This window comes from Mobula birostris, chromosome 3 (genome assembly GCF_030028105.1).
Source record: "Mobula birostris isolate sMobBir1 chromosome 3, sMobBir1.hap1, whole genome shotgun sequence".
Taxonomy (NCBI): Eukaryota; Metazoa; Chordata; class Chondrichthyes; order Myliobatiformes; family Myliobatidae; genus Mobula; species Mobula birostris.
Window position 1 is genome coordinate 173509164 of NC_092372.1, and position 13641 is coordinate 173522804.

The 13641-nt window shown below is 38.5% G+C and overlaps 1 protein-coding gene across 4 annotated transcripts in view; it reads right to left on the bottom strand.

Annotated features, from left to right (window-relative positions):
• The window catches only part of ankib1a (ankyrin repeat and IBR domain containing 1a), a 125710-nt gene that overhangs the window by 92386 nt on the left and 19683 nt on the right, over window positions 1-13641 (bottom strand). For all 4 annotated transcript variants that reach the window (XM_072253705.1, XM_072253706.1, XM_072253703.1 and 1 more), the window contains 3 exons: window positions 7631-7892; window positions 5305-5605; window positions 590-772 (listed from right to left, as the gene is read on the bottom strand). In XM_072253705.1, the coding sequence (XP_072109806.1) occupies window positions 590-772; window positions 5305-5605; window positions 7631-7818 (672 nt within the window). In that variant the 5' untranslated portion in view covers window positions 7819-7892. The remainder of the gene's footprint in view (window positions 1-589; window positions 773-5304; window positions 5606-7630; window positions 7893-13641) is intronic.

A 13641-nucleotide genomic window follows, 5' to 3' on the forward strand; every position in this document is an offset into this window, starting at 1 on the left:
TGAGACCAAAAATGGAAAGAACTCAACACTAAATTCAACCTTTTCCGTCAGTATCAGAGTAGCTAGACATTTCAAACATACTCTCTTATGTAATCTTTTCTAGATAGAATAGCTATTATTAACAAATCTTTATCACATTTGCAGTCAACACCACCAGTTTTCTTGGCTTTCACCAGTGAATAAAATACCCTTTTCTTCATCCCTCATCTGTACTCAGATACTCAGATTCCCTTGTAGGTCCAAATATGTCTGATTTCCATCTTTTCCTAGTTCATACACATGGTCATTAATCCAAATTTTAACGGTTTTACTCTCCACAGACGTGACGAAACCTGTTGAGTATCACCAGCATATCCTATTTTTGGTTTTGGATTTATGGCATTTATAGATTAACTCTACAATTTATGGCTAAGCAAGCTATTTGTTTCAGTTAAAATATCAGTGTTAGGGTGCTGAAAATTACACTATCTTTTAATTTGGTTTCTGAATAATTAAAACAAATTTGAATAGATGTCTTAAGGTCACCTGTGAGAAATCTACAAAGTTCATTTGTTCCAAGTTGAAAATTACAAAATTACAAAAAGTATACCTCTCTTCTGTCCAAAGCTGCATACTCTGCTTCCACTTCTTCAGCTTCTGGGTCTCGTGAAAACACCATCCGTGACTCAAGATTAAGAGCTAGGTCCTTATGATGCTGTTTCTCAGCACAGTCACATGGCGTATCTCGGTTTTCATTTTCTGCAAAGAGGTCTGCATCGTACCTTACTAAGAGCTACAATTAATGAAAAATAAAAAGCTAAGTTTTCCTGCCCATGTTTTAATGTGATGAGCAAGTCCATGGCAGATACGTTTAGCAAATTATTTCCCCCAATGAATGCATTTCCTTTGATACTCCATTTGTAGTTACCAAATAATTGACAAGATAGTAATTTTTAATTAAGCAATCAGTCAAGTAATTCATAATCGTAAATATTACTAAAACAACTCATCTAATGGACAAATACACTATCTGCCAGGTTTAGATTTTACAGATAATGTTTAAAAAGGAGCAGCCTGGAAAGAAGGCGCCAGCAGTTTTTGCAGACCTAGGTGACTTCCTCCAGTTTGTCCATTAAACAGCTTATTCTTCTTCTCTTATGGTTTTCCTTTCTTTTCAAGGTGGATGGGGTTCTGTTGGAGTCCATGATCTACAGTTCAAGCTACTGTACTTCACAAGCGGTGGGTATTCAGACTGGCTGCGTACCCTAGTGCTTCACTATCCCCATTAACGGTCTGGAAGATGTGCACCCTTGGGGAATGGCCCCGTGGATGACAGGTTCTTCGTTGATTTTGTTGCCTGAAGCATGGTGGGAGACTGAGACATCGAGACAAGTGGTGTGCTTGCTAACCGCTGGTTGCTGTCAGAGAGTGGTTCCTGTACTCATGCGATCCCTCTCTCTCCTCTCTTTTGATGGAGAGTGAGAGCCTGTCGGCCCTCGAGACATGGAACTTGGAGAAGCAATACGGAAGACTGTAACATTGGAACAGTGAGCTGCTCGTCACCGCTCTCATTGTTGTAGAAACTCTCTTCCTCACTGGAGAGAGGGAGTCTGTCTGAGATACTGAAGTGCTGGGTTATAGACTGTAGTTTTGATGGACTCTGGATCAAGGTCTTTTTGGGGGCTTTTGCTTTTCCCCATTCCTTGCATCGTGGGGTGGTCAATATTTTTGTTGGCATGAGTTGGGGGTGGGGAGTTTGGTACTTTTGCTGCTGGGTCTGTGAAGGGTGGGGGGGGATGGGGGTTTCTGGGTTTCGATGTTCTATCATTCATTCCACGGAGTCTTTTGTTTCAGGAGTGTCTATGAAGAGTACGAATTTCAGGTTGTACACTGTATACATTTCCTGATATTAAAGGAACCTAAATCTAAAATGAATAAGCACAGTCAGTTGGTCTATACTAGGGGTCCGCAACCTTTTTTGCACTGCGGACCGGTTTAATATTGACGATATCCTTGCGGACCAGCCACCGGGGGGGGGGGGGCTGTTCAAGTAGGGTTAAACTCACCTCAACATGTCTTTTACAGTTAGGGTTGCCAACTTTCTCACTCCCAAATAAGGGACAAAAGTAGCAGTCAAATCCTGGGACACTTGTATTTACCCCAGGAAAGACTACCATGACCATGAAGTCTTGCATGGGCACCTGTGTGTGCATGTGTGACATGCGCATACGTCCCGATTTTTTTCCACAAATCAGTTTTGCCTTAATCTTCCTGACTACACTGTACATACATTATTTCTACTTTGTATAGGCTGTGCATTTATCATATCATTCCTGCTTTTACTATATGTTAGAGTTATTAAGTTTTATGTGTTATTTGGTATGATTTGTTAGGTTATTTTTTTGGGTCTGGGAATACTCAAAAATTTTTCCTATATAAATTAATGGTAATTGCTTCTTCGCTTTACGCCATTTCGGCACGAAAGGTTTCATAGGACATTCTACCTTAGTGGGGGAAATACGGGACAAGGGCGATCCCGCATGGGACAAACCAATTTAGCCCAATATATGGGATGTCCCAGCAAATATAGGACAGTTGGAAACCCTATGTTCTACTTCAACAGTGCGTGACAGGGAATGAGGAAAGGTGCAGCTGACTGATATCGTTTCATTGCGGCCTGGTAGCATATGCTTTGCGGCCGGTACCGGTCCACGGCCCGGTGGTTGGGGACTGCTGGTCTATACCTTGATTATTTTTGGTTCTGTTGGCCAGCAGTTGAAATTCAGTTCCACCAACTGTGCAATGAAAGTGTAAAACAGGAAAGAAATAAGGAAAACACCATCACAGAAACAATACAGAGAAAGACTTTATCATGGGGAGGGACACATCTGGGAAAGGAGAGAAATAGATGAACAAGTATCGAGAAGCTAAGAAAACAGTGTATATCATTAGCGTTTATAAAAATATGAAATGTGAAGCAAAATTTATTTAAAATTGCTAACTACACTCAGCAGTCACTTTATTATGTACACACCTGCTCATTGATGCAAATATCTAATTAGCAAATCATGTGGCAACAACTCAATGCATGAAAGCATGGAGACATTGTCAGGAGGTTCATTTCCTGTTCAGACCAAACATCAGAATAAGGAAGAATTGTGACTGAAGTGACTTTGACGGTAGTATGATTGTTGGTGCCAGATAGGGTGGTTTGAGTATCTCAGGAACTGCTGATGTTTTGGGATTTTCATGCACAACGGTCTCCAGAGTTTACATAGAATGGTATGAAAAACAACAAAAAAAAAATGGAGTGATGATGGTTGTGGGTGAAAACACCTTCTTCATGAAAGAGGTCAGAGAAAATGGCCAGACTGGTTCAAGGTGATAGGAAAACGTAACTGAAATAACCAGATGCTACAACAGCAGAAAACCATCTCTGATGTACAACACATTCAACCTTGAAGTGGATGGGCTACAACAGCAAAGGATCACGAACATACATTCAGAGGCCACTTTATTATTAGGTACAGGAAGTACCTAACAAGGTGGCCATTGAGTGTAAAGTGATAATTATTTAAAGTTATTTAAATATGCTTGCCACTACTGGACATGCTTATATCAGACTGTGGTTATTAAAAGAAAAATCAGAAAGGTTATAATACATAGAAACAGTTTCCAGTGATTAGAGTCAAGACAGATTTCAGCTAATGTAGGGAGAACTTCTAGAGAGCGTTTAGCATTTGAAGTGTACAATGGCCAAGCTATACAAGATATTAATTCCAAAAAAAAATCTTCAGGTGTCATAAGGCACCTTATGTGGAGCTTTGTCAAGAAATTTGACATTGGAAAATGATCAAAATCTTCAGACAACTCAGAAATAAGCTGGGGAGAAAATGGAATCTGGGCTATGTTAAAGAAATAGAAATAAGACCACATCCCAACCAATGAATTCCTAAATAATAAAAAAGTTATAAAATTGTCAGCATTAAATATACACTGTATACATAAATCTAATAACAACTTCTGTTATGCTCAAAGGTGCTGTCAACAATAAAACACAGAAACATAACTGCTTGAGATGCATGCATTAAAACCTTTGTATTATTTATACAAATCAAACTGATGAGTAACACAAGAACATGGAAACTATTCTTATTAAAAATATCAAAAATGCTATACTTGTACAATTCTCAAGTAATTTTTTTAAATGGTTTACTAAGTCAGATACAACTTAAATTCTCTGCCTTGAAAGAACAGAGCAGTATTTAATTTCCTTAAATATCTTTAAACTGTAAATTTTAAAATTAGAAAATAAATACAAAGTGTTTTAGCTATTATTATAATTTCCATGTCTCAATGCCAAATGTTGCAAACTCTATTTTAAACTTGTAGTGTTTTGACTTCCTGGTTAGCTGTATTTGCACATGTGCAAAAGCTTCAATGAGATACTAAATGACATTCGATTTATTCAGCTCCAGTGATCTCTATAAATGGATGCTAGAAGTCCACACTTTCAAGGTTACTGGTGAGATACCTGCTTTGCAATTGGCTGTAGAATCCAGTTAACCCACTGAAGCTTAAAATGTAACATATTTGGGTTCCCAAGATATCCTGAGCTTTATTGATAAATTATCTTTAAATTAAAAAAAAATCAGGATCACATGCTCTTTGAGCCATTTAAAAATATGTAACATTTTAAGCTTTGGAGAGACATTATAAAAATGTAAATGCCTTTTATCGTCAGCTTTCCAGTCGTTCATCACATTGAACTCAAAAGGGGAATAAGGTCATCGTAATTCTCAAATGTCAATATGTTTTCATAAATATGCTGAATTTGAAAACAAACATTTGATTAACATTCCCTCAAAATTGATTCGGCCTTATCACAAAATGGAAAATTAGTATATATATTTCTTTGAACTCAAACACGAGGAAATCTGCAGATACTGGAAATTTAAGTAACACACACAAAATGCTGGTGGAGACAGCACCCAAAGGAAGAAGCACAGTTGATGTTTCGGGCCGAGTCCCTTCGTCAGGACTAACTGAGAGAAGAGATAGTTAAGAGATTTGAAAGGGGGAGGGGGAAATCTCTTACTATCTCTTCTCTCAGTTAGTCCTGACGAAGGGTCTCGGCCCGAAACGTCGACTGTGCTTCTTCCTATGGATGCGGTCTGGCCTGCTGCGTTCCATCAGCATTTTGCGTGTGTTGCTTAAATATATTTCTTGATTGGCTACTTCACCTCTTTGCCTTCAGTTTGACATAGTATTACTGAAATCTGTATTAGACATATTTAAACCCCACAGCAGCCTAGGAATAATTACCTCCACACACGCTTTCATCCCTGAGGCAGCTGCATAGTGCAAAGGTGTGCTCTTTTTGTTATCAACAGCATTGTTCTCAGCCTTTTCAAACTCGCCTTTGTCAAGTTTGGCACCCTTCCACTTAAGAATCATCTGCAAACATTCAGCTCTCTTGTCATCATCTTCATTGGGTCGTGCAAGACGAGGCTGCAGGGCTGCTTCAGGGAGCATGATATGCGGCCCCATACACAACAAGTGCAAAGCAGTCTCATTATGTATATTTCGCTTGTTTGGATTTCCATCTTTGTTGAAAAGAAAGATTCTGTTTGGCACAAGGGAAAAGATTTTCAAAATTGAACTTGATCACAATCAGATATTTGTGCTAATAAACTCAGTAAGCTGTTTGTTGTAAAAGCATGAGGCTTTAACAATTGCAATACAAAGCACAGTGCTGGAACATAAAATGTGTTACATGATAATTAGACTGGAAGAAAGCACTTTTTAACCTCACTAAAGCTTCAGTTAGTTCCAAATCTTCGGTCTTTTGCAGCTTATGCAGATGACCTTTGGTAAAGAGCTGTAACAGTGATGGCAATATAAAAGACAGGCATTCTTTTGGATAGCCCTAGTAGGACAACATAGTTACGACTGTGCCTTAAGCTTAAATTTTATTTTGAGATATATTTAGCTAAATTTTGTGGGTGAATCTAGAAATCAGGATTTCTACTTAAATATTTAACATGGAAGAGGCATATTTTTTCTCAGTCATGAGTATTTAGAAATCTCTTCCTCAAAGAGCCATGAAAACAAACTTCAAATATTTTTAAGGCAGATAGATACTTAGTAATTAAGGAGACGAAATGTTATTAAAAACAGATGGGAATACAAAGCTAGGTGACAATTAAGTCAGTGATGAGCAGGCATCTGGACAGAATGGCATTCACTTGCTCCTAAATATGTATCTTTACAATTTGATGAAAACTTGTTTGTTGGTCAACACCAAATCTCAGTATTTTTAAACAAGTTACAAGCAAATGTAATTAATTATATTCTATATTAAATAGGTGGTAAATTGCAAAACAGGAAATTTATCACGTTTCTGTCAAGCCATTTTTCAAGTACATAGCTTGTCATTTGAAAATGTTCTGACAAAACAAAATGTATGCAGTGTTTCTTAATTTCATGTGTGAAGACATGGCTATGACTTTACATGTACAGTAGATGGTAATTATTGAGTTCACATTATTGCATCATTTAAATATGGGACTTTAAAATATAATCAATGTTTCTAAATATAAAAAGCGCTGCACATTAGTAAATTTGAGAATTTACAAGCCAATTTAAATCCTTCATCACTGGTATAATGTCAAAAAGGAACCAGAAATGATCATGAAAACATGTCACCACTACATGCAGGTTTCTTCAACCTCCTTAAACAGCTCTCTTCTTCACACAACCATGTAACACTGCTTTTATCCTTTCATCCTATACATCAACTCCCTTTTAAGCAAACTTCCTACTTCCATAAATTTCAATTATCTTTCATCCTCAAATATGAGAAATTTTAGATAATCTCTCAAAAGAGAATTTTCGCATGGCACTGTCCTTTGTAAACGATTAGTTGATTTAGAGCAAGGGGTTCCCACCCGGGGTCCACGGACCTCTTGCTTAATGGTATTGGTCAATGGCACAGAAGAAAGTTGGGAACCCCTGATTTAGAGAGAGTAGAATGGTTTCAAGAGGTAGTTATACAGAGCTGGGTGTCAGTGCTCAGGCAGAAATGAACACCTGTTTATTGCATAGTGACACAGATAAGAAGGACAGTTCCTCAGAGAGCAGGGGTTAAGAGAAGAAGCAGGATGATAAAGTGGAAACTATTGCAAATTTCCAATAACAGCTCCATTTAGAAGAGATTAATAAACCAAGTGCAATCCACATACTAAAGTTAAATGGATTTGGTAGAAATTTAAGTTCACAAAGGAAAAAATAGACTTTATTGATTGGAAGCTTTTAATAGACAATGCACAACTCCACATATTGCAGCAACATACTTTTTCCTGCATTGCCGATTTGCCTACATCTCTACCTGAAATTTCAAATGTCCTGCAGTTAAATAATAACAGCAGAATAATTATCACTTACATCTTCCATTGCTTAATTTATCATGGAAATTTGGCATGGAAATTCAGGTGAAATACAAATTCAATTCATAATACTAAAAGGAATCTTGAAAGCAAAACAACAGATGTGACTGTGGGTAGTAAAAATAGTTTTGCATAGCAAGAGTGAAGCCATGAGGTTTCTATAAATTACATTGCAAATTAAGCAACCAATTTTGAAAACTCACCGCAACAACTTGGTCATAGCATGTCTGGCAGCGTAATGAAGAGGAGTGTTATGTTGATAGGGTTCCCCATAAGAAGCATTTGGATCCAAAGACTCCTTGAACTGAGGATTGCTCTCATAGAGTTGGTAAGCCAAGGACTCATCCCCATTTATGAGAGCTTTACGAAATTTAGTTGTGGTGTTCCCCATATTTTATTGGGAATTGTTGGCACTCTCAGTTTCAGCTACTTGACATGCTGATATCCAAAAGCATGCTTCACATCCTACAGAATGAAAAGAGATTTCAAATAATGCACTTGTGAAGAAGCAATCCTTTGATGCTTCTGTACAAATTATTCTTCTGCATAGATTATTCTCAACCATTACAATCACATAAGTGGCTTTCATTCCCAATAGTCAGTTCAGTCACATCCACATGTATTTTTTGATTTGTCTTGCCAAAAGTAAGTACTTTTAGGTTTGGTTTCTGTCTCAAAATAACCACTATAACTTTTTTAACTTATCTTTCCAATAAAAATTAAGCCTCAGAACATTATCAAGATGCAATCAATTTAAGTTGTGTTCCAGAACAAGTATCTCTAGTTATCAAAAAACATGACATCTATAATGAAGAATTTATATTTAGCAGAACCCGAGAAAAAACTTTACATATGATGCTAACTATTTTTCACAGAACAAGATGAGCAAATGGCATACAGGAATCAAAAAGCACAATCTAAGTAGAGGGAGACTTCAAATACATGCAGTTCAGAGGGAATTACATGTTCTAGTGCATGAACCATAAAGTTAACAAGTCTAACAAGTGGTTAATGTGGAAAATGTCATGTTCTCCTTTATTGCAAAGCAGTTGGAGTTTAAAAATAGGTAAGTTTTGTTACAGTTGTGCAGGATTTTGGTGGCCATATATGGAATACTGTGCCTTACTTAAAAAGGGATATAGTAGCATTAGAGGCATTCCAAAGGAGATTCACCAGGTTAATTACTGAGATGAGATTTACTGTCCAAACAACAGAGGCTAGACAGTTTGCGTCTAATTTCTTCAGAGATTTGAATATTAAAGCATGATCTTATCGAACATAAGATCCTAAATAGAATGACAGGGTATATGCTGAGATATTTTTACTCAGAGGGTAGTTAGTCTCTGGAATTCTTTATACGACGATGGTAGAGTTCAGATTATTAGATATCTTTAAGGTGGAGATGGGTATGTATTTGAAAGACAGATTTTTTTTTCATAAGACCTAGGAGCAGAATTAGGCCATTTTGCCCATCAAGTCTGCTTCACCATTCAATAATGGCTGATCTTATTTTCCTCTCCTCACTCCCAGGCCTTCTCCCTGTAACCTTTGTTGCCGTGCCCAATCAGGAACCTATCAATCTCAGCCCAACAACCTGAACTCACAGCTGCCTGTGGTAATAAATTGCACAAATTCACCACCCTCTAGCTAAGGAAATTTCTCTGCATTTTAAATGGAAGCCCCTCTATCCTGAGACTGTGCTCTCTTATCCCAGACTTCCCTCACCATGGGAAACATCCTTTCCATATCTACTGTGTCTAGGCTTTTCAACATTCGAAAGGTTTCAATGAGATCCAACCTCCCCCCCCCCATCCTTCTAAATTCTAGCAAGGATAGAACCAGAGTCATCAAATATCCCTCTTATAACACTTTCGTTCCCGGAACCTCCTCGGATTCCTCTCCAATGCCAGCACATCTTTTCTTAGATAAGGAGCCCAAAACTGTTCACAATACTCAATGTGAGGCCTCACCAGTGCCTTATAAAGCCTCAGCATTGTATCTGTGCTCTTGTATTCTAGATCTGTTGAAATGAATATTAACATTGCATTTCCCACCAACTATACCTGCAAGTCAACCTTTAGGGTGTTCTGCATAAGGGCTCCCAAGTCCCTTTGCATCTCAGATTTTTGGATTGTCTCCGTTTAGAAAATAGCTTGCACATTTATTTCTACTACCAAAGTACATGACCATGCATTTCCCGATATTGTTTTCATTCCCCATTTTCTCACCCATTCTCCTAATCAGTGTAAGTCTTTCTGCAGCCTACCAATTTATTCAACACTACCTGCCCCTCCACTAATCTTCATATCATCTGCAAACTTGGCAACAAAGCCATCTATTCCATCATCTAATATACAGCATAAAAAGCATGACTAACACCAACCTCTGCAGAACACCACTAGTCACTGGCAGTGAACCAGAAAAGGATCCTTTTATTCCCACTTGCTGCCTCCTATCAATCAGCCAATGCTCCAACCATGCCAGTACCTTTCCTTAATACCATGGGCTCTTAACCTGGTAAGCAGCCTCATGTGTAGCACCTTGTCAAAGTCCTTCTGTTAGTCCAAATATAATACATTCTCTGCATCCCCTTTACCTGTCCGACTTGTAATCTCCTCAAAGAATTCCAACAGGTTCTTCACGCAAGATTTTCCCTTCAGGAAACCATGCTGACTTTGTCCTACCTTGTCCTGTATCACCAAGTATTCCATAAGCTCATCTTAATAATTGACACCGACATCTTCCTGTTGACTCCATTGAGGTTAGGCTAACTGGTCTATAATCTCCTTTCTGCTGCCTCCCTCCTTTCTTAAAGAGTGAAGTGACATTTGCAATTTTTCAGTCCTCTGGCACTATGCCAAAGGACAAGGATTCTAGAAAGATCATTACTAATGCTTCCACATTCTCTACCGCTACTTCTTTCAGAACCCGAAGGTGCAGTTCATCTGGTCTGGGTGACTTATGAACCTTTAGGTCTTTCAGCTTTTTAAGCACCTTTTCCTTTGTAATAGTAACAGCACTCACTTCTCTTCCCTCACGCCCTTCAACATCTGTCACACTACTATTGTCTTTCACAGTGAAGGGCACTGCAAAATACTCATTTATCTGTCATCTCCCTGTCTCCTGTTATTATTTCTCCGGCCTCATTTCCTAGCAGTTTGATATCCACTCTCATCTCTTTTATTTTTACATGCTTGAAAAAGCTTTTAATATCCACTTTGATATTGTTTGCTAGCCTGCTTTTATATTTCATCTTTTCCCTTCTAATGATTCTTTTAGTTGTTTTCTGTAGGTTTTTAAAAGCTTCCCAATCTTCTATCTTCCCACTAATTTTTGCTTTGTTGTATGCCCTCTCTTCTGCTTTTACATTAGCTTTGATTTCTCGCCAGCCTCAGTTGTACTATGTTGCCATTTGAGTATTTCTTTATTTTTGCAATACATCTATCCTGCACCTTCCTCATTTTCCCAGAAACTCAAGCCATTGCTGTTCTGCTATTATCCCTGCTGCATCTCCTTCCAATTTAGTTTTCTGAACTCCTCTCTTATACCACTGCAATTTCCTTCACTCCACTGAAATATTTCGATGATAGACTTTACTTTCTCCCTAACAAATTTCAAGTTGAACTCAATCATTTTGTGATTACTGTCTCCTAAGGATTCTTTCACTTTAAGCTCCCTAATCACCTCTGGATCACGACATAACACCCAATCCAGTATAGCTGATCCCCTAGTATGCTCAACAACAAACTGCTCTAAAAAGCTATCTCTTAGTCATTCAACAAACTTACTCTCTTGAGATCCATTACCAACCCGATTTTCCCAATCGACCTGCATGTTAAAATCTCCCATGACTATTATAACATAGCCCTTTTGATTTCCAGTTTAATCTGCAGTATTCATCCTAGCTACTGTTTGGAGGCCTGTATATAAGTACCATCAGGGTCCTAAGCTCAACCCACAAAAATTCAACATCTTCCTACATCTTAAGTCACATCTTTCTACTAATTTGATGCTATTCTTTGCCAGCAGAGCCACGCCAGGCCCTCTGCCTACCTTCCTATCCCTCCGATACAACGTGTAACCTTGGACATTCAGCTCCTAAACACAATCATCCTTCAGCCTTGATTTAGTGATAGCCACAACATTGTACCTGACAATCTGTAATAGTGCAAGAAGAGCATCCACCTTATTTCTTATACTCAGTGCGTTGAGATATAACACTGAGTACTGTATTTGCATTCCTTGTTGATCCTGCATCCCTAATACACTGATACTCGCCCTGCTGGCTGCAATTTTGTCCTATCATCTGCCTTTCTGACAGTCAGACTGCACGCTATCTTTGCTTTTTTACCTTCTATCCTATTCCAAGTCCCTTCACTTTGGTTCCCACCCTCCCCCCGTGAAATTGAGGGTATAGGAACCAGCACATATTAGCCATGAACATATTGAAAGGTAAGGCAGGCTTGAGGGGTTTTGTGGCCTACTTCTGCTCCTATCTTCTTGTGAATGTAAACTAAATTTCTACTGAAAAGTAAAAGGATACTGGTATATAATAAAAACTTAGAACAATTGTTACAGTATGTGGTCACCCACTCAAGCTGTATGTCAAAATTGTGTTGACATTTCTAAACTGGAATCCAGTTCTTCCTACACAGGCAGTCACAGATTTGCATGGATTCAATGAGAGCCAGGAATGCCTTGACTGGCATTGAGTGACAGAACCCAACACGTCACTCTGTTGACATTCAAAGTAGAGCTCCATTTTGTTGCCTTTCCCTGGCATTTGATAGGAGAAATCATCTTCTCCAATTCCATGCTAGTCATACTTGTTACAGGATGAAGACATCATTCGTTTCAATTGCCATCCTTGGTCTGAAGATGAGGAAGTTTTTCTTAACATTTAATTAAAAGTTTTTACATTATTCTTAATTTCAATAAATTTCAAAATTTAAATTATCCACATTATTGTAATCTTAGAAGTGCTTCCAAATATCAGAGGCATCTACGGCTTGATTTCCTTGGGGCGATAGAGAGAAATAAGTGTAGAAGAGGCATAGACGGCTTTTCCCCATGGTAGAGATATCTAAAACAAAAAGGTGAGGTTGAGGGCGAGAGGAAGAAGTTTCAAGAGGACTCTCACCAAGTAAGAAAGCAGTATAGCATGTAAATAGATCACCTAGTCCAACTCATTCCCTTTGAAAAGTGGGCACCCATTTCCCAACACTTAGTCCACAGACTTCTATCTCTAGGCAATTCAAGTGATCATAGAGACACTTAAATGCTGTTAACAACCTAGATTCAACTACTCTTTTGGGCAATGCATTTTCCTACACTCCAGAGTAATTGCTGTTCTCTGGGTCAACATTTCCCTGATATCCCCTCTGAATCTCTTCCCCCTTAAAACTAGAGAACACTGATTTGTTACCTACTCTGATATGAAGAGAAGTATCCTGCAGCATACTCTATCTATATCTCATATATGCCAATCATGACCCCTCAACCTCCTCGTTTTCAACAAGAGCATAACATAACAAAGAGGAGCAGGAGTAGGACTTCTGCTCTGTTAAGTCTGCTCCGTCATTCACTAAGATCATGGATCATTTGGCTATGGGTTCAGCTCCACTTACCTGCCGTTTCCCCATAACTCTCAATTCCCCTGCTATGCAAAAATCTATCCAACTGTGTCTTAAATGTATTTAATATGATAGCCTCTACTGCTTCACTGGGCAGAGAACTTCACTGGAAAAAGCAGCTGCTCCTCACCTCCGTTCCAAATCTATTCTCCTGAATCTTAAGGCAATGTCCGCTAGATCTAGTTTCACCAGCAGTTGCAACTTTCCTGACTCTATCTTATCTATCCTTTTCATAATTTTATGTTTCTATAAGATCTATTACTCTGAATACCATGAGTATAATCACAGATGACTCAAAGTCTTTGGAAACAACCTTGTTAATCTCCTCTGCACTGCCACCAAGACCAGTATGACTTTCTTCAAGTAAGGAGACCAGAACTGGACCAGTACCATACCCTGGTACAGTTTAAAAACGCAAACATGAAGAAATCTGCAGACACTGCAATTTCAAGCAACACACATAAAAATTGCTGGTGAATGCAGCAACCAGGCAGCATCTATAGGAAGACTAGTCCTGACGAAGGGTCTCGGCCTGAAACGTTGACTGCACCTCTCCCTTTTGATGCTGCCTAGCCTGCTGT